At 36.4% G+C, this 22498-nt stretch overlaps 1 protein-coding gene across 1 annotated transcript in view; it reads left to right on the top strand.

The window, feature by feature from the left end:
* The window catches only part of GPATCH2 (G-patch domain containing 2), a 120304-nt gene extending 99095 nt beyond the window's left edge, over window positions 1-21209 (top strand). The window contains exons 9-10 of the mRNA XM_048298600.1: window positions 5358-5440; window positions 17528-21209. Of these exons, the coding sequence (XP_048154557.1) occupies window positions 5358-5440; window positions 17528-17697 (253 nt within the window). The 3' untranslated portion in view covers window positions 17698-21209. The remainder of the gene's footprint in view (window positions 1-5357; window positions 5441-17527) is intronic.
* The last annotated feature ends 1289 nt before the right edge of the window (window positions 21210-22498 follow it).

The raw sequence follows: 22498 nt of genomic DNA, 5'->3' as shown, positions 1-22498 counted from the left end.
AGACACCAGGAGCTGCATTCATGTTTTGACAAGCTGTGTACCACAAAGGAAAGAAGACATCTTTCCTTACAAAATTCCTTAGCCATTTTTTTTATGTATTTTTCCTCAGAAACAAACCTGCCTTGCATGTTTCAGTGTAATATTATGAAATCATCATGCATCTTTTCTGTGGTTAGATTGATACACATGCCAGAGGCAAAGATTAAGTATTTTGTTATACCTAGATAATACAGAGTAGTCTTCCCAAATTTACAGCCCCAGTCGCTTAGTACATGTATTTGGAGTGATACCTTTTAATGTAATCCATACTTCTGGAGACTCAATCAAATGGAAATGTAGAATTTTATGTTTGTCTTAATTTAATTAGCTATTAGTGTTATGAGATGTTTGGAAAGACATATATAATAGGGTTTTAATGGTGTTTACCTCTAAACTTATCATAAACTGTTCCATTGACTCTGATGCTCTTGAAGCCATTGTCTGTCACTTGTGGTAATTTTGGAATGTACAGGAAGAATTAAAGTTCCTCCAAACTCCCTTATTTAAGCAGCACTAGTGGATGTGTTCCACTGGACACCAGATACAGCAGTGTCTGCATTTTAAGCCATGTAAAAACAAGATAGGCTGTGCTACAGGTCCATTCTGTGTAAGGAGAATCATTTATGTGATATTTTTGTGTGAAAGGTACTTAAATAACAGAGTATTTTTTGATTTTTATGAAGTTGAGCTGTTCCACACATTCCATTTTTTTAATCATTTTATTGGCTTGTTTCTCTGTTCCACAATCGAGTTCTGTTTTTTCCATCTTTAACTGCTGCTGTGAACATTGCTTCACACTCTCCCTACTCTATTTCAGTTTGTAAGAAATTGCCCAGGAATTTCAAGCTTAAAAGTGAGTTGTCGTCCCTACTGCATTCTCCTACAATCATTCCCATATGAATATGTATTTTTTATCCATGTTTTAAGACTGAGAACTGACAGTTTCAGTTAGATTTCCCCTTCAAAATAATTCTCTCAAGTCCCTTCTAAAATGCAAACCAGTTAACTTTGGTCTTTTTGTGATGTCTCATGAAAGAAGTTGACTTAAAAACTTTCATCAAGCCTCTGCATTAGCTGAAGCATTCAGTAGTGATAAACTTGCAGAGTTCTACAGCCATCTGCAGGAATGCACTGATACTGTGGCAGAACGGAGTGTCACTGTTTACTGTGTGTTTCTTCCTCAGGTGAGAGATGTTAATTGCAATATAATGGATAGGCAAGTATTGATCATTACCAATTCATCTAATTATGGAATAGAAATCATTCTTCTTGAAAATATTATTACGTCATAATAATATGCTGCATCAGATTTTCCAAGTTAGTGTACAGAAATTTGGTAAAAACTGTTAAACAAAAAACACTCCTACACACCTGCCTTCATTAGTAAGTTTTGTTTTGTGATGATAGTGAGTACAGAAGCAAATAATAAACCAGAGAACTAGAACACATGTTCAGGAATATCTGCTGTCCTACAGCCATTTTATTGTGGTGTTCTTCTCAGTGACTGGCGAACTTTCAACTCTGATAGTGGCAAGGGTGATATCTACCAGTGATAGAGTGAAGAACCCTGGTGGGTCCTCAGTTCCTCAGAAGGTGGATTGCATTTAAAGCAGCTCAGCTGTAGCTTCCCCCACAGAGCAAGATGTATATTTGGAGAAAGTAACCACATGGTCCATGGACTACAGAGGTCAAGGTAGATAAAAATCTGACATGGCCTGTTGCAAATGTCTTGGAGAGGTGACTGTGTATAACTGCTGAAAGGGAATTAATCAGAAAGATTTGCCTGTGGAGCTATGAAAATTACAGAAAAAGAGATTGTGTTGTATAGGCATGGATATAAGTGTTAGGGGAGCTTAAAGAGACAATTCTAGACATCTTACTGTAGTAAGGGCAATTACCTTGAGAAAAATAAATGATAAAGAGACTGCAACTATTTAAGGAGGAAATAGCAAAATTTCTATCAGAGGAAAAGTTTCACAAAAATGCAGAGATGCTTGTGAATTGCTTTGCATGTCATTGCTTCTATAAAAGTGTTTGCTGTATCAAATCTGTGGGGTTTATTTACAGGATTTTGTGGGGTTTATTTAATATTTCGATAGCTTTTTTCTGTTTTTTTTGTTATTGCTGCCTTCCCAGTCTGTCTTCGTTTTTGAGGCTCTTATTTACCATGTAGAAAGGAGAATCTAAACACTGTGTGCAAGATGAAAAATGAATAAAAATTGACAGCAGCTTTTCTAGTGTTTTGTTTAATACGTTGAGGCATGACACAACAACAACAAAAATTCTTGGCAAGCTAGTGTAAGTTCACACCAGCCTGGCTTTTGCAGCCCTCTTATTTCCCTCTGCCACAACTTTGCCGCTGCTATGACACTTGCAGGCCTGCTCGGCCGTGGTGCAGCTGATGCCCTGTCCATGCTCATATTTTTCTTATTGACAGTGAGTGTTCTTGCCAAACGCCAGGGACCATAGTCACATCTGTTTGTCTCCCAAGCTTGTCTGAGGCTGCTTGGGAACACTTTTTATCCAGAGGGCAGCTTTAACTAGGCCTAATACTCTGAAAAGCCTCTATTTGTAAATGCATACAATGAGGCGACAAGTTCCTGTTGTCTTTCCTTAAAAATTATTCCATTTGACACTGCTTGCTCCAGTCCCTGTCACCAGCACGTCAAAAGCCAGGTTTTCAGGCAAGGTGGTCTTAACAAGTTTTATTTTTTCCCTAATAAAATGCCTAGCTTCCCTCCAGAGCACTATTTATAAATGATAGCTGGAAGCAAGCTAGGGGTAAGTAGAGAGAAGTCAGGCAAATAGCTTTCTTCCTTTCTGTAATCCATGCTCTTGTGATTTAATGCTAAGAAACATAATGCTGAACTTAGCCTGATTGAGGGTCAGAGTTCTCTCTACTTTATAATACCCCCATTACAGGCATTTCAAAATGTATTGTGCAGCTTCACAACTCTGCTTATTTTTGTCTAACCTGCCAGTTCCACAGCCGTAATACTTCTTGTCTGGTCCTCTCTAAATAAATAAATAAATAAGAGCTTTTCGTTTTGCTGTGATTTACACTGGCAGAGCATATCAAATGTTAAGCCCTGATGAAGGCAAATGCCACTTCACAATCGCAAGTTGGCTGAACATTTGATGGTAGTGGCCATAAAACTGGGTTTGACAAAGCTTAATTGGTGCTCCAGCATATTGTTATTTATTTGTGGTGTAGGGAATTTTTGACGACAACAAAGAAATATCCACTCTCACCTTGGCTGGTGATGGGGTTGTTGTGATCGGCAAAGGCAAATGATTCATTTATGCTGAAGGAACAAGGCTGCCTCTCAGACGTTCATTGATTTTAAATTAAAAAGTAACTGCTGTGTTCTACATGAAGGGTGACAACAATAACAAAGTAGTCCTTACTTAGTGTTATTTGTTGCAACTCCATTCCGTGTGCCTGGAGGAAAAGTGGGGAGACCCCAGTACCATAATCTTACAGATCAATAATCTAGATATCTCAATGTAGTGTAACAGATAATCAATTCTGGTAAAATAACTCAAACGCTGCTCACTGTTACTGCTGTGGCTCAGGTCTTCAGGTTCAATTGCCTGACTTTATTAATTTTTATCTTTCATCCTACTTGTATTCCTGGAGACTTTCTCCCTTTTTCATTCAGAAAACAAGAGTTTCACACTGTAGAACATATAATTTATCACACAACTTATTCTGCATGTTTGATACCAGTGTTAAATACTGATCTGTTGATGATCAAACATCTCAGGTATCTTTTCTCTAATAATTGTTTCCCCATATTGTATTTAAATACTCATTTTCTTTATCATACCATCAGTTATGAAAGGGTTACACTTCGTGATTTCTTTCTAAATTCAGAACTGAAAATTATCATCCTGTTAGTTAACTAGTTCAACTGTGTTGAGTTTCTGGATATTAAAATAGGATGAAATTTCATCTTGGAATTGCTAGGAAAACATGTCTTAAAAGGAAGTGTTGAAATAAGGGTTCACTAGGTGAAGCTAGAGTGCACGTCTCCGTGAAACATAAGTTTCTTGGAATATTTTATTATTTAAATATAAGCACTGTGGTACTTGTAATCTGCTGTGTCTTTTTAGAAGAAATATTCAGAAGATTGTACATTGTCATCTTATTCATCAAGGCATTGTTGTCACTCTTTTACATTATTGAGCAAATCTGAGGTCTCTCAACAGTATGTGACCATTTGTTATTCATTTAGAAGCAGCCTAGCTTTAAAAAGTTTATAAATGCAGTAAAGGGTAAGTCATATATCCACACTGAAACCAGATCCCATGAGTGATAGTGTTACTATGCTGCACTAGATTGTCAGATGCAATTTTCAGCTTGTAATGTTATCAAAATTCACTACACTTACGTGGCAACAAACACAGTTCTCAGTAACATTTATAGAGACACATTAAAATTGTGCAGTTCAGAAATTACTGCTTTTTTCCCCCTTTTGTTCTAGTTCTTTGAAAAAAAAAAAATGTCAGCAACATATATTCAATTCTGCAGGCATTGTACATTACTTCAAGAAAAATAATAACTGTAATTGTCCTTTGAGATCCTATTCCAAAAGTCAACACTTGAAAGTTCCAAATTTACCATTTGCTATGGTATCTGACTTCTAATAGCTGGATTTAACACAGTAGCATTTGCTTGTTTGCCATCCTCTGCATCTCCATCAGTTTTCCAGTCTCCAAGTGCAAGCTCATATTGTTCAAGGAGCCTATCAGATACTGTGCTTCCATGGTATTCTCACAACTTGCCAGTGAATTAGAAGAGGATAAATTGTTATGCTACAAGTTTATTTTATGCACCTTTGAAGAGTTTACTGTTTCATGTTTTCTCATTCATTCTTCATCTTACCTTAAAAAAAATTGATAATATTTTCCATGTAATAAATGCTGCTCTGACAGTCAAGCATTACCAGCCAATTGATAACCTACAAACAGCATTGTGATCTCTTTAGATAATTAATCTTGGCTATTTTCCTGTCAGGAGCAACAGTGTTTTTGTTTTATGTTGAGCTAGAAAGATTGCCGGTTTTGAAAATTAAAAAGCATTCCCTTTATATTTATATTTATTCATTCCAGTAACAATTTATGATGCTGCATTTAGATACTGAGCGCTTGTCAACAAACATAATTATGTTTCGATATAAACAAGATTGGTGGCTTGACTGTGCAGCTTCATCTTGGTTGAGAATATTTTGATATAGGTTCAGATTATACAAGCTGTGTATTTATGTGGCAGTTTTCTTCCTTTGTTAATAGTTTTCTCCTATAATTACTTGCAGGCAAACCAGTGTACATTTAGGATCATTGTGCATGGGAGACATCAAGCGGAGAAGGAAAGCTGCTCCCCTGCCAGGACCCACAGGTAACCAATTTCCCTGGGACAGAGCACAAACCACAAAATGTTAAATCTCTGAATACAAAACAGTAGGTCGGTGACCTGGGGAAAAGCTTGATAAATTCAGTAACTTCCCAATATATTCAGACTTGTCCCATCCTTATTTATTAATAAAGATTAAGAAATAAATAGGCTTTCTCCATTCTCCTGCAAACATTGCCAATTTCCAGTCCTTTGTAGCACAGCACTTCTTTAAAGACAATATATCTTTTTTTCTTGTACTGAGACAGCAAAGATTACTGCTTATGTCTTCAAACATTACAAGGGAAGGAGACCTGAGGCATCTTTTTTTCTGCATATGAATGCTCTAAATACCCTGCACAATAAAGTTAGGATGTGAATTCTTGGGTAAATGACTGAAAGTGTGGTGGTAAGGCTGTGGAACACAGCTTTAAAATTAGTGCTGTAGATTAAACAGGAAGCACTTGCAAGCACATTTCTGAAAGATTTTTACAGATATGAGGTCACAACCATTGGATGCATTTTGCTGATGTCACAGCTGTGAAATGACTTTTTCAATACTTAGCAGTGATTTATAGAACTCTCATCAGTCTGTTGTATTAATTATACATGTGCATACTGGATGGATTAGGTTGTATGTGTACCCATGTGAGCCTTTATATATATTTCTAATATAGAAATCTGGATTGCATGTCCTGGGCATACATAAACTACTACAGCAACATTTGCAACACATAGAATTCTTTGAATGTATTTCAAGTGGATGTCTTTAGAGAAGCCTAATACTTGTATTCTAACTGAATTCCCCCTCCTGAAACTTCTTTGTTTCAAACCTCAGTGGCAGAAACAGACCAGGAATAATATTAAGAATGTTATAAAAGCACCTTAGTGGCGGCAGCAGTATGAAAAAAAGAGAATCTATGGGTCAGCTTCTAAGACTCTGAACATATGTGAACTGAGAAAGAAAAATACTTAATGGCTGAAGAGAGAATAATGTAATTATTTCTACAAGGTAATTTTCACTTCACAACTTTCAAGTACTAGAGGATGTCATTTTGTACTGAGAGGTTATCAAGTATAGTGAAATTAATTTTATTATTCACTTTACCTTGGGCTTTCAGCATTCAGAATTTTATTTTACAAGCCGGCTCCTCTGCATAACTTTGCAAAGCCAATATTTTGATACTAAGGCAAATATGTGGTCATTCAATGTTATGTGTCCCTGTAGTCACAGTTTTAGAGATTGTTTTGCCCCAGAGTTTGCCTTTATATGAAGAGCAACAGAGAATAATGGTAGATAAAGGTATCATATGAGTACCTTTTAACTAATGTGCCTCTTTCTCTTTTCAAGTTCAAGGTAATCTTTTCAATTTTGTTCTGATCAGGAGGATTGAGAATTTTTTTTGTGGTCTTATGGAAGTTTTTTATACACTTCATCCTTGTGAGTTTTTAAGCAAATAGAAACTTTGGTAAACATTAAATAAGCTTGTACATATGTATAGGTAATGTATAGCATTCTAGAGATTATTACAGTTTTCTCAAAGGCTAACCTTCCTACAGTTAAATTATTGTTTATCCATCACAGGCCTTGGTTTTTGTCAGTGTTCCATATGATTTTATGAAAGAAACAGGGTTTTCTTTTAGAATGAACTTACATTTGGAAATTTGGATTAAAATAAGAGGTCATTTATTTGATTGTTCTTCTTTCAGTAGTTCGAGTTAGTTAAGATATAGGAATAGAAGGACTCGATTTTATGTAGAAGAATATGTGAACTTTTTCCTTGAAATAAAATAAGGACAGAAGGTGTTCACATGAACAGAAGTTGGAAATGAAAAAAGCATTCTCCTAATAATTGTATTTAATACCATAGTGAAACCTGAAAGGCTGTCTGTAAATGACTCATTTACTGCAAGCATTTTCTTTATATGGGCTGCAAATTTGCAAAGTTTCACCTAATATGAGCCAATGTGTTGATAACAGTATTTTCTAAATTCTCATCTGCATTTGAAAAAAAAAAAATACATTGGTAAATTAACTCTTGTAAAAATCTGCACAGTGTTGGAAATGGTCATTTATACCTTTAGGTTCAGTAGTAGTGATGAGAATGACTGGTGACCCTAACAAGGTATCGAAATATTTTGCCTGGGTTTGAGTCTCACAAGGGTAGCACCTGCTACTTTCAGACACCTTACAAAGCCACAGACTTCTGTAGCAAGCAGTGTGATTGGTTAAACATTTATTAATTGTGACAAGAACACCCAATTTATTTCAGTACTCCAGCTTATTTACTGCTCTTTCACCTTTGTATTTTGTATTGAAAAAGTAAAATGAATATTGATAGAGTTAGATATTGATTTCTAAATTTATAGCCTGTTCTCAGCTTGCAGTCAAAGTCACATACCAATAGGTTTGTGTATATTAGTAACACGGGATGTAGCTTTACTTGTACAGCATTGAGAAACTATTGAAGCAAGAAAGTTTGAGCAGCACAGAGCATTTTATAGTTTCAAAAATGTCATTTGTAAAGGTGAAGAAAAGATGTGTTGAAAAGCAGTGAGGAAAATGGGATGTGATATAGGCATGGATGGTTAGGAACTGACAGTACTGATACAGGAGTGCCATATTTTGTCTTTTTTGCTAAGATAAATTTTCTGTTTTGTGGATGTTTCATATATCCCATCTGTGTATTGAACATAGATAGTTAATTAATCAACTAAAAACTGATACTAGTAAAAATTGATTACTTCCTACAATTTAAGAATTAGGTGTTGTACATTTTAAATACTCCTTTGCATTACTTCTTCGATGAAACCAATATTATTCCAGTGAGTCTGTTCACATATGGACCAGGTCATTCTCAATGACCTTCTGCCCCCTCTGACTACCTGAGTGGTAGAGCTATTTCATGTGACACCCTGACATATTTCACTGCAGCAATACAGTGCTCTGAAGTTTGTATAAGAACCTCTTAGAGAAACTAATCCATTGTCATGGAAATAGCCTTACCAAAGCTGGGTCCAGTGTAATGAAAATAATAGCAAAATAGCAACTACAGCAACAAAATTTTATGCTAGAGAAAGAACATTCTTTGCAAGGTACTGTTAGTACTTGAAACACATGCACTGGGAGTAGTTGCAGTTATTTCAGTCTCAGATTATCTAGTTTAAGTCTCATATCAAACCAGTAGGTGCTACAAAATTGTAGATGCCATACACTGAATATGTATTTATCCCAGATCCTTTCCAATTGATTCTTCTTCTGTAGAAGATTTTTGGGGTTTTTATCTCCTGTTAAATCCCTGAAATCTTCTAGATTTTTTTTTTAAATAACAAACCTCTAATTCTTAAATGTTGGGGGAAAATCATCAAATTCTGCTTCACATCTCATATTTGTATGCCTTGTAAATAGCCATTTATTTTTATTTCAAAACAATCTTTTTACTGTGGTGTTACATAGTGTGGTTTACAGTTTGGAGCAGTGTTAAAAACCTGCAAAAAACAATTAGAAAAAAAAGAAAGCTATTTTATACTTAAAATGTAGAAAATGTGTATATAAAATAGGTAAATTACTATGCATGTTATGGGCACTTTAATACTTACCTTTTGCAAAAACAAATTTCAGATGTCATATTCTTTATCTAGTTGGCATGTTGCATGCACATGCTACACTTCAGGCTCGTCCTGATTGAAATGACCAAGTTAAAAGTCTCATTTTAAAGAATGTGTTTTAATGAAAAATATGACAGTTTCTTAATTACAGCAGAAATACTGAGCACTGCTATAATGCCATCATGACTCACTTTAACAAGGTAATCAAAAGGGTACATGTTTTCATTCCTTTTTAAAAATTGCCAACGGAACAGCTAAGCAAACTATTTTGCTGATGCTTAATATGTCAGTGATTAAAAATCAGACCTGAATATCTGCAGAACCAAAATGATGATTTGAAAAAGATTGTGATTACAGTGTGATAACAGAGGTGGCTGAGGCTAAGTTTGTGGTGAAGGTCAATTTCGTGCAATAGTTTCAGAGGAAAGGTAAACTTTTTGATACTTGGATGAACTGGCCGTAAATTTCCAAAACTCTAGACAAACTATTATAAGCCTACTTTCTTTTTAGCTTGATTCACTGCTTTTCTGTCTACCAGATGTACAACTCTATAGCAGAAATCCCTTGTCACGGGGCAATACAGCATTGGCATGTTGTGAACACTTTCCCTTATTGCATTGTACCATTTCTTATCCTTAGTCTGCCGAAGTCCTTCCTGGCATATGCTTCATGCCTGCTTGGTTGCCCAGCCCATGGACGCTTGTTTTTCTTTGGTTGGTATCTGCAGCAGGTTAAATTTTAGTGACTTCTTTCTGTTTCTTTGTTTCTTCTACTGTATTGTCTCACTAAACTAAAAGATAAAAGATAGATAGCAGCATCCAGTATTGGAAGCTGCTGTCCCTTCAGAGCAAAAGGCTTTTTGTGTTGAGCTTGAGGTGGCTGGTTCAGGCAAGGTGTCTTACATATAAGCACCAGCATTCAGAAAGTTCAGTAACAAACTTCAGAAGACCTGCAATTGAACCAGAACAAGCTTGTCCTGGAAAATTGCTGATGGATTTCTTGTGATCTAGAGAGAAGACAATATTCTACAGGCTGTACAAACAGCCACTATAAAGTCAAGAAGAAACATTCGGATTTGTAGAAGATGACTGTACCTGTCTTTTCTACATGCTGTTGTCTTCTGAAATGTGTAAGCTTCAAAAACAATTCCCCAAATTATTCTGGGAGTCTTTCCTAAGAAAGTTGTTTCTGGTTGCAGAAACCATTCAAATTGCCTCTGCTAGGAGCTGAACTTCACAGTCCTTATGGGTCCCTTCCAACTTGAGATATTCTATGATTCCGTAGATTTTTTGGACATCACTCTCAGGAACCATAAACCAGCTTAATGGAGAATATAACCAATGAGAGCACCCTTAATATGGTGGAAATTGTGGGAAAAAAAGGCTAAACCAGGCATTATTTTCATGTTCCAAAGGTATGTTTCATTAAACCGTTGTACACTTGAGGACTAGCTTTGAGTGAAACAGAGATGTCAGTAGGGAGACTCATCCTCAAGGTCAGTTACATGCTCTGCAAGTTCTGCACATTCTCTGCCAGATACCATAATAAAGTGGTTCCCCACAGAGAGGGGCCACCTCCTTTTTATGTGCAGTTTATTAGAACCATCACCTTCCTCAGATGGGCAGATGGATGTCCTGTAGTTTTCCTAGAACTCAACCAATAGAAGAAGTACCTGGCGTTTCTGTCAGTCTGTTTTAGGTTGGTAATACCAAAGGATTTTTGTTAAAACACGGATGGTTTGGCAGTTAAAATATGTAATTTTTCCTCAGTCAACATAACTTGTTATCCTAGCTCTCCACAACAAGCTCTTGGTTGATGGTGACTAGCTTTTCTTTCTCCAGAGGAAAGAGGGAGGACAGCTGCAAACAGTCTCTGGTATAGATTATGCAAAAAACACTTTTCTTAAAGGTTTTTCAAAACATGATTCACTTTTTGAATAAGGGAGGAGGTCTGTCCATAAACTGGATAGCTTTATGCAGAAGGTTTTGGCACTTCAGAGGAATAAAAACACCTGTTTAACATGTGAGAAAATAAAATTCATTGATCAGGTTTCCAGAGCAGGCAAGTTTGGATTTCTGTCTTTCTGTAAAAGCTTTGCAATTGGTGGAAAAGTTCCTGATAAAATCTGTTGTACATACTCTGGATTTCATGAAGAAAATTTTTGCTTTGGATTTCCACTGGGTTTCGTTCTACGGCTACAAGTCTTTCTATAAAAGTGAGGGAATGCTTATCAGATGGGATCCATTTTGCTGAATTTTGAGGGGTTTAAACAGAGCTTTGGAATGTCCCCCAGTGAGAATGCTCCTTCCAAAGTGCCATCCAGTGACAGTTTTTCTGTCATCAAAGACAAGGCGTAAAACAAAGGCAAAACAACCTTCTTTGGACTCAAGTGAAAAGACAGTTTTGAGTATTCAAGAGATTCCCTTTACAGAGGGATAAATGACAGTCTAAAAATACAAACTCTTCCAACCAATTTTATAGCAGCAAAGACTGAATGGGCATGAAGTTTCACTCCACACCCAGTGTAATCCAATAAAGAATGGAAGGAGAGGAGCACCAATTGCAAATCCAATTCCAAGTGATCCGTGTTTCTGGATAACCAGTTGTACCTAAAATTCAGTGTCACAGTCTTCATTGGTGTGTGAATTTATGTTTATATATTCAGAGGAGTTGAAAATAGATTTAAATCTACAGTCTATGCCTTAAGATAAGGTGTGTTTACCCAGGCCATATTTAATACCCCTTGAGATGGGGTAGTAGGAATGAAACTATGGCAGTGCAGACATCAACAAAACTCTGCTGTGGATGCAGGATAAATACAGAGACTTCCAGCACCTCCTGAAGTCATAGCTATGTCCTCTCTCCTATTCTTATCTCTCTGTTAGCTAGAAAAAAATTCAATGCAAGCAGACTCACCTGAATATAATAATTCTAAGGTTATTCTTCATACAGTCTTAGATAGCTCAGTGTGAGGGATGTGTAAAAGTCTGGTGAAATAATGCAGTCTCAAATATTAGCTAAATAATTTTCGTAGCATATTCTTAGCTGAGTTGTTTTAGTTCTGGTTTGGTGTTTTGTGGGGGTTTTTTATAGATATAAAGCCATCCTGTACTGAATTTTGAAAACCACTGCAGGTACTGAGTTTTAAAATCACCATACAGCTGTTGGCTGTACTTCTGAAGCTGTGTCTGTGCAATTACCCAAAACAATTTTAAGAACATAAACATCCAGGCAGTCTGATTCCCATTTTGCTAGTTAGAGAGAGCTGGCATAAAAAGATAGACTACAGCAATGTATTATTCTGATTACTTTCCTTATGTATCAGGATCAGTCCCTACTTTTCTGAGCTCATCTGTCTGGTGAGGAGTTAGAAAAGAAAAAGAATAGATGAAATATTAAATGTTTTCAGAAAATGAGGGGGAAAGTGCACCAGCTTTTAAAGAGAAGCAGCATGTATCATTTCTGCTTCCATTGGCTGTTTATCCAACATCAATACAACACTTTAGGAGCCAAATTACTAAACAAGCTGCCAATTAGGCTTGCAGTCAGCTGGATAGATTAGTGGCTAAGAGAGGCAGATACAAGATTTTCATCTCTTGAGCCAATTACGCAAGTGAATTACCATCCACAATGCTCCTTGGAAGATTTGAGGTAGAAAGACTGGCTCTGCTGTGATAGACATAAGTGAGATCCAGGGTAGGGGGTTAGGGTTAGCAGGCCATGCATTGCAAAAATTACCCAAGCAAAAAGAGATCCTTCTAGGAAAGGATTTAAAGGATTTAAGGCTGCTGGGAGCGATAGAAGAGGAAATAATAGTTGTGGTATGCTCTGCGAAGGCAGCGCTGTTCTGCTCACAAGTCTTAATCATATAAAAGAAAGATGAAAGGGCAAGACTATATTTATGTACAGTGTCATTTTCTCAGAACTGTTTAAAACCCCGTTTTCTTAACATCAGAAATAGTTCAGTGGCCAGAGATGAAATTACTTCACAATGCCTTCATTTGTTTCTTGCAGCTTGGGGGGGTTGAGAGGGAAAAAAAGAGACACAACAAAAAACGCACACATTTTCTTAAATAAGGGTTATCTGGGAGCTTGATCCTAGCTGTATTCTGGTTTTATTCAGCCCAATATAAGCCAAACATGCTTGATGTTAGTCTTATCCAGCAACTGGACCATACAAATAAATATTTTCACAATAGTGGGTTTATGAGGTCACTACTCCTTTATTATTATATAATAAATGATAACTTCAATGGTGAGCTTTGAATTTGTAGAAGCATTTTGCAAATAAAATGGGTCTGTCAGATCAAAACTCTTCATAGGCTCATTTGTTTCCTGCTGACAGTGTTGTACGCTGGTGTAGCATTGTTTCTTAAATATGAAGCAAATTTAAAAGCTGAACTTTTGCAAGCTGCTGTATCCAAAAATGATTAAACAGATGTGGAGCCCGCAGCAGCATTAGACCTCTGATCTGATTTTAGCTTACAGATGGAATTAAATTAATTCATGGCAATCACTGTAAAATCAAGGGTATGGCACTGAATGCTAGTGTACTGTTTAACCAGGATATACCTGTCTCAACAGCTGTTAAGAAAAAATTACATACCTTTATTTTTCACTGAAATCTGCCTTTAATGCCATCATAAATATCATACCAGAATTAAACAAATGTGATGAGTTTTTTGCTTTCCCCTTCCCAGTTTTGTCACTTACTACTCATCGATTTCATATTCCATGTATGTAAGGTCATATGCATAAGACATGTAGACCTTGCAGTGTCTCTGTTCTTATACACAAAGATTTGAGGATTGACCTTTTTTTCTTTCAGCTGGCAGTATTGCAGAGAGAAGGAGCATAAGCTGAGGATATTTTACAGCGCTGTCTTTTCAAACAAGTTACTGTACATTCATGTTTGCTCCTCCCTTGTATAATGGCAGCCACTTCTCCATGCAGGCTACTCATCTGGTAGATCAGAAACCAGTTGTTAGGGTTGCTAGTAACATTTTCAGTCTGTAGAAATAAAAGGTACTGCACAGGATATTCCTACAAATTATTACTGTAGAGACATTCTCGTAACTCCTGGAACCCCAGGAAACCTCATACAGCAATAAATTTACAAAAATGTATCCCCACTTTTTTTTTTTTTTTTTTTTTGTAATCTGATTCTGCCTAGTTATTTTTTGTGCGACAGCACAATGGGTTGGTTTTGCTCTTGCTCCTGGGTGGGTCAAGACTGAACACGTCCCAGAGGTAGCACGGCCCTTTCCAAGGCCATGTGCTTGGACCACTCTCTCTAACAGGCCCTACTGGCTAGTCCAAGAAGTGCCATAGGGATGAATTAAAAACTAAACTTGAAGATTAATATTGCAAGGACAATTACTGCTTTTAATTAGAAAATAAAAGCCCAAAGCACAGGAATGGGGGTCAGGGGAATAGCACACAGTGTAGCACGATTTTTAAGAGCTCTTTCCCGTCATGCAGTCAATCAGCAATGCAAATGTTGGGGTTTTTTTCCAACTTGCTGATTGCACGTGAAATGGAGGAAGAGGGCAGTACCACTGTCTGTATTCTTTAGATTCAAGTAAAATATGTTGCATTACAGATAAATTTTTCAAGTGATAGGTGAAAATTGCAGGAATCCTAAAGACAGACATAGATAGTATTCATATAAAAACTGGCTATACTGTGAAAGAATGGCCAGTGTCTATTAAATATTTTTCACAATTCAAGTAAAAGCAATCTGTATTCACCTCATTTACAAGAAGGAGTACTTAGTCAATTAGTAATATAGGCAAGATGGGTGGGGTTTTGGTTTTACTTCATTCTTGCTGCAATACAAAGCCTCCAAACACATTATCCTTTGGACAGTGTATGTTGTTTGATTGTTTGCCCAAAAGTGGCTTGTGAAACCAAGTTTATGGTGGCTTCTCTTCTCTTCCTTTTTCTTTTTTCTTCTTTTTTTTTTTTTCTTTTTTAATCTGATGATATGCAAGAGTAAAACAGCTCTTAGGGAGAGCCTGTGTTTTAATAGGAGATAGAAAAGTATGTACAGTGGAGGGAAAAATAGTTATCATATACACATTTTCAAAGTACTTATATGTCTCTAAAAACAAATTATTCCAATTATCCTGTCACAGAAAAAACACTGAACTACTTCAAAAGGTATCAAAAATAGAAGCACCAGTTTACTAAATAACATGTCAGGGTACAGAATGTTCTTTCATATATCTTCTTTGTGAGGTTCCTCTGGCTGTCTCGAGAATTGAAATTCATATAGAAAGGTACATCTGTTACAGGAAGAGGTCTGTGGGTTTTTCCTTGAACAGACTAAAACAAAAAAGCTGTTTACATTGTCTCAGGCTACGCCTTGCATACTGTTCCAGCAGCATTGCTGCCTTTGCCTAGGCAGCATTATGAATGGTTAAACGTTTCCAGTTTTTAGGTGTCATAAAATACACTCTTGTACCTGCTCTTTCCTGCTTGGTAGGTCTGTTGGATCTTTCTTCCCCTTGAAGTTTTCCCCTTAATTGTTCCACAAACATTTACTGGAATGATGCTTCATTTCTTACCATTACTTCTTAAAATAAGTGGACCAAAACACACTTCCAGGGTTTTACCTGTGAGGCTTACCAGAAATGTTGTTAAACAGTACCCTTTCTTCTTTTGCTTTTTTTTATTTTGAGCTAGAAAGTATAACTGGGAAGGTTGCAAAGCCAGTGTTGTGTATGCCAGGCAGTGCCAGGGACTCATCTGTATGAAAATTGCCTCTGCCTGTGGAGGTCTGAAAAGAAAGGAAGTCTTGGCCATTGAATTTTGTGCTGGTCAGTTCAAGAGGAACCCTCTCGGGGACTGCAGGCTGCTGACTTAAAAGCCTTTATTTTAAGCCTAGCATTAAGCATAGCTTCAAACCAGTATTAAAGGATGCCTTCCTTCAATGCACTCCCTTTTTGCTTTGACTCAGGAACTGAGGTACTAGAAAGCAGTCTGCCTTTTATGTAGCCAGTGTTTTACTGACTATGAACAGATCTATAGTGGATAATGCTGCTGTACTGTAAATTCATCATCACAATAATCCTGAGGTTTTTAATGTTCACCTCGTTTTGAATTTCTGTGTATGCAGTTTCCACTATGGGACTTTGGGGTTTTTTGTGTGTGCAATAAATGAGGCTTTTTAGAAGCTCATCTTCAACTTCTTTGCGTTCTTGTTTAGTAAGTTAGTATAATGATAAGCCAGCTGCTTGTCAATGGTCAATTCTTGGCTGAAGATACTATAGTCTCCAAAAACTCAAAACCACAGTCTCCTACTACAGTATTTTTCAAAAAGTAGCAGGCAGAATAAATAAGTAGAAAATTAAACAGATAGTTTTTGAAGCTGGGCACGTTAAAGGTTTTTTTTTTTTATTCTGTTGTTGGGGCAGGGAGATGTTGAATAATGCTGAAAACAAAATCCAGCTGTCTACCTGCAACTGCTTGTGTTCAAAAACTTCAGCCCTTTTTAAAATTGTTTATATGGGGGAACTTGATGAATTTTAACACAAATTCTTGAAATAAATATCCCTCATGCAAGATACTTATATATAGAAGGCTTATCCATGCATTGTTTCCAAACTCTGGCTTGGGGAGTTTGGTTGTTGAAGGGGAAAAAACAGCTTTGTTATCTTGACTTCAGTTTTTTTTTTTTTTTAAATTATGCATTCATGGGAAAAAAACCCCCTACTATTAAGAAAATGAAAATATAAGATATGAGAAAATAAAAATATAAGAAAATGTTATACTAACAAACATATACTAACACTTGGGATGTTAGTGCTCTTTTCTGTGGTGTATGCAGCTTTTCTGAGAGGTCTTGATGCTAAGGAGAGAAGAGTGTAAACAACACTTAACAACATTGAAAACACCAAAAGTAAACTTGAACGTATCAAATCTCACAATGTTCAGTAAAAGAGAAACTGAGTAAATGTACAGCTGAATTTCAGAGGGGTTGAACACCTGTCTGTACTGTTTCTTTAACAGCTATAATTGTTTAATCAGAACTTACTTATTGGATTTTCTTGAAGGAGATCATTGATAAATATTACTAAGAACAGTGATGGTCATGTTACTATGACGTGTCTCTGCTTAGTAACTGCATAGGACTAGAAATTCAGGTGTTCTTGACAATGTATTGGTAGACACCTGCAGCTGATTTATATTCTTTGAGGCTAATGTGAAATCCACCATAATGGAATATAAAAGATCTGTGACAATATTTGTTATGTGTAAAAATGGACTGAGTCTTCAAAAGCATTGAAAACAAAAGCATAAGACTGTATTATTTAGAATCATATGCAGTCAAGAGGTCAACATGTGCAAAGACAGCCTGTTCTAGAAACCTGTTAGATGAATTAGGAGAATAAGAAGGTTTAAAGCTTTACGGGAGATTATCCTGCTCTTCTCCACATGGCAGGCAGTGCTGATTAATGCTGTGTGTTTCTTTAATCTCAGGGTTTGTAGGTGAAAACACCCAACCAATCCCAGAAAACAACATTGGAAACAGAATGCTTCAGAGTATGGGCTGGACCCCAGGCACAGGCCTCGGACCAGATGGCAAAGGGATAGCAGAGCCCATACGAGCCATCCAGAGACCCAAAGGACTTGGACTTGGATTTAGCTGACAGAGATGCACTCTGGCTGCCCAATAAAAATCAAGTTCAAAATTAATTTTAAAAGAAAAAAAAAGAAAGAAAAAAAGGAAAAAATGGCAAGCATATTGTTTGTTGTGGTCGGCAAATCCAGTTTTTCTTCTCTGAAAGGTGGCTGAAGTCAATGAGCTTCACATGAGCTCCACCAGCTGCAAGGTACAGCCGCAGTGACAGAACCGGCGTTCGAGTCTGACTTCATAATGGTGCTAAAGTGTACAAAAACTTCTACTTTTTTATTTTCTGTGGTCTTAAGGTTTGTATTAAGCATAAAATTCAGTATACTCACTTTTTTTCGTAAAAGCTTCTGACACAGCAGGTTTTAGTATATAAGTAAATTTTGTTTTGTAAATGTAATTTCATCTCAAGAGCCTTGATAAGATTTGTTGAGGAAAATGGAACTTTTTACAGCTATTGTGGTTTCCCCCCCTTTTCAGGTAAAGTTTCCAAACCTGGTATTTATAGTGTATAATATTTGAGGATAAGCTGTCATTATGCCCATAATACATACATGTTTCCCACTGGAAGGTGATACGGTATGCAGTTTTGTCTAAGAGCATGAAAAACAGCTTTGTTGTCATAGGAATGCCATTCCAACACCATTTCTGACAATGTATTACTGTCTTCCACATTCAAGCTCAAATGTAATGCTTTTATACTGGTTTTTACATTTACAAAATTATCTTTCCTCAACAAATATTTTACAAAGTTAAAGTTTACTCTGACTTTCCCTTCATACTAATAATCTTCATTGTTGCCACATTTAAGAATAGTTTGAGCTTTGAAACAGGAAATTGTATTTTAGGGATGACTGTGTTTCAGTGTTTATGTTCTGGGGTTTGGCATATTTTAAACAATGCAGTGTTCAACATGGTGTTATCATTTGGTTTGTGACCGTGCTGTTGCCAATGAGCCACAACCTTTAAGGATCACGAACAGAAAAAGGGCAAGGAGAAGCAGGATTAGGATGAAGGAAAGGAAGGAAAAAGATACTTTGATGGCATCTCACAAATCTAAGCTAGCAATTTAAAATCAAGAGGGATCATTAAGTGTTTTAATCAGTATCCTAATGTATCTAATGTCAGCAGAAGCAATTTCATTAAGCACCAACCAATCAAGCTCCTAGGGTACTTATTGGTCTGCAGGATAAAACAAATTCCACTTGAAAATTAAATGATAGGGCTGAAGGAAACTGTTTTTCAGATGGACTAAGGAGACCACCCATGCCTGTAGTAGCTGGCAGTATTTACCCTCACTGCAGAGGGAACAGGATTTGATTCTCCAGTTTTTTTTCTCCAAGAGGAGGATGTCCCTTCCACAGCTTCCAAGCTGCAGAGAAAAATACTTAGTTCCAGATGCTTTCAAAAATATTTCTTTAGGTTAAAAAGAGCACAGCTTTGTTCATGTAACTGTGACTTGCAGTGATTAATTTTAAGATGTGTTTTTATTACTTTTCTTTTCTTTCAGCTTCACCCATTTTTTGAAGAAAATAGTAGCAGGAAAAGAAAAAACAGCAGCATTATAGCACTAAATTTGCTTAAAAGAAATGTTCATACTTTCCAGTGTGATTAGAGTCAGTTTGGGAACATTGTCTCACCATTCCACCATAGTCTAGAGATTACAGATTAATACTTGATGTTGTTTTTATGATAGTTGAATGCACATGTTCTCTGAGTTTCAGGAAGCCTATTTATTTGCTGTTCAAATACTTTATATGATTGTGTGGTTTGACTTTTTAAAATTATAAGAAATTTTAAACAGAATTGGGTTTTATACAGCAAAACATACTTTTAATTGTAAGGTTTTGGGGCATAGCATAATGTGAGTCTGCCACTTCAAATATGTCTTGCACAACTGAACTTGGTTAAATACATTCCATATCCAAAGAATTTCAAGGCCACATAGTTGCAAAGGGCCAAGAGCCTGGAATTCTGCAGCTGGCAGAGGTGCCCACTTGTGTGTTATTCCAAATAATGCATTTCTGTGGCCTGCACCTGTTCTGTCAGTGCCATGTGCTCCTGAGAGCAAGTGAATTCTGTCGCCCTCTTTGTTTTGTACACAGCAATCAGAAATCCTTTAAAATCATTTTCAGCATGTGAATTGCAAAAGTGAATCTTCTAAAATCTGTGCCTCTATCTGCAAAACTGTAAAGGAATACTCAGTCTGTTAAAATTCTATTGTTTTGCTTTAGTTCCAACACCTGCATGTCTTGGACTGGAAGTATGGCACCTATAACACTCCTTTGAAGTATTTCTGTACAATTTACCATAGCAATAGTTCCTCAAGAAGTAAGTGTAGAGCTCCAAAAGTACTTGAAAGTGTTTCCTGTTTTTAAAAGGTAAGAGGGAAATAATGGATACATGTTGAGGGAAAAAACATCTTTAGCTCATGCAACTCTTCTTTCATGCATTCCTACAGGTATAGTGAAGCAGCCAGCCTAGTAGACAGTCATAATGGAAGAACTATATATTCAGATTGAAAATCTTACAATTTTTTGTTTTAAATCAGCCTATTAGTGAGAATCTATTAGACATTAAGATTAGTTAAACTGGTTTCAATATAGAGGTAGATACACTTTATTTTCCCTGGGTATTATCAATAGATGCCACAGCTGACCGTACACTTTATCTGTTAGAAGCTGTAGAACAAAGTGATCTATTAAAATATTTTAGTGTAGTGTTTTGAGATATTTTTTGTGCAGTAAAATTCCCTTTCTGACTCACACTATTATTTCATTTTCATTTTTCCACATCTCACAGGAGTGGTTTTAAAGATACTCCAGTAGTATGATTTCGCACAGTTAAAGCTACTGTTAAGAAACAAAATAAAAATTAATTATAGGTTTTTTTCTTTTTTTTAAGCCATTGCAATATTATTTGGCTTTGAAACAGATCAAAACATTTGGATTTACTGTTTGTTTTCTTCAGATCTTTCCTATATCTAACCTGCAATCATACTATGATGCCTGCTATAAAGCTGGTACACATTATTTTAAAATACAGGTTTTTTCAGATAATAATTCTTTGTCTGTGACACTGAGGTTTTCTGCTTACATAAATAAATATGGGATCATCTTGTATCTAAAAGCTGTCATCCATCACTTGCCAGATTCTTTTCACTTAGGTATTTGAATCAGTAGCTCAGCTGTTACCATAACAGAGGAAGAATGTTTAGTGAAGAGAAGAGATGTTGCCTATTACCAGCACTGCGTTTTGCTACATGTTCCATGGTGTCTCAAAGTTCTGTGAATTGAGCCATTAACTGTTAATAAAAGAAACCCATGAGCAGTAGCTTATTTCTAAATAAATATTTGTCAGAGAAGCATTATCGATATGCTCATTTTAACAAGTTTGTCCCTGCCTTTGTCTTTCTGCAAGTAGGTCAATAATGGGTGTATAACAGCAGTAAATAGCTAAATAATATGTATAGAATGCTTTGCTTTAACAACACAAATGCAAGATGGAATAAAATAAATAGACTCAATTCTTCATGGGCGTTGTATGTTCTTTTCTTTAAACTGCCTTTTTCACTAGTGTTGTTATTGCACAGGTGAGTACAAAACCATGCTGTTTCTGAAAACACAGCTAAAGTTGCTAATATCGTGTACCAAGCAAATTCATACTATCTTAAAGCTACCTTTTATGTACCTTTTTACCAGTATTTCTTTCCTAGGTTATTATTATCCAGCCGAAGAGGTTACACCACAATGTCAGGAAATGCCTCGTTTAAGATGTTTGCAGTGCTTTTGTTATCATATTCTTCTAAGACTTCTAAATACAAGTTCCCTTCACTCCTTAGGTATGTGTATACTTTGATAACTGTGACAGGGCCTTGTGCTTTCTCTTCAAACAGTTCTCCAGAATTGTTTCTCCAAGGAAAACTCACACAACCTTTATTTTCCTTTTCCCCATGCTCCCAAGGCACTTTCAGTAAAGGCATATCACAAATGGGAATCCCTTCCCTCTTACTCTTAAATCAAGAAACTTTCTAATTAGACTTCCATCCCTAGCAGAGTTTTCAGGAGCAGTGGGTTAGTAGTTAGCACACATTTTCTTGCAACTTAGCACACTGAGTTTTTTGGGCTTCTTAGGAATCTCTTCTGTCCTACAACAAAACAGATACTGGAGCTATTTTGACTGTGATGCTATGTTGCTTGTATTTGAATATTCAGGCATTAAGTAAAAGGCTGAAAATCACTGAGATTATGTAAACTTGATCTCCCCCACCAGTGAGAACTGTGTTTTTTAACAGCTATGAAAAGTGGTTTAAATTAATATCAGGTATTCCATCTATAGGAAGTTGTTATTTTGGCTTGTTTATAACATTGCTATGATGAATTTAAGTACTGGGGATTTTGACTTCTGAAACTGTGAATATGAGTCACTAGTCTCTGAAGGATGTATGTGTTACTGTAATATACTTACACTGATAAAATATGTGAGCTTATTGAAATATCATTCAGAATATTTCATCGTGGATATGCTCATTTTAATTGTGCCTTGTCCACAGTGTTGTTTTTCATCCTTAATACTCGTCTGCTTTTCTGAAAAACCCTGTGTGTATTTTTTAGTGATAATACCCAGTGTCTCCTCTCTTGAAGCGTAATCTCCTCTATGTGCCAGGTGATGCCACTCAAGATTTTCTGTCATTTCTGCTACTCTACAGGAGTTGCTTTTCCAGCCCCTTCTTAGGACAGTTTCCTGAAGGGCAACCTGTTGCCTTCATTAGTTGTAAGAGATTTTGACACTGAAAACTTGAAATTTCTTTGTCCTTGGGC

The sequence above is a fragment of the Corvus hawaiiensis genome, chromosome 3 (genome assembly GCF_020740725.1).
Source record: "Corvus hawaiiensis isolate bCorHaw1 chromosome 3, bCorHaw1.pri.cur, whole genome shotgun sequence".
In the NCBI taxonomy this organism is placed as follows: Eukaryota; Metazoa; Chordata; class Aves; order Passeriformes; family Corvidae; genus Corvus; species Corvus hawaiiensis.
The sequence above is the reverse complement of the archived record's forward strand: the minus strand, read 5'-3'. Positions and strand labels throughout refer to the sequence as shown.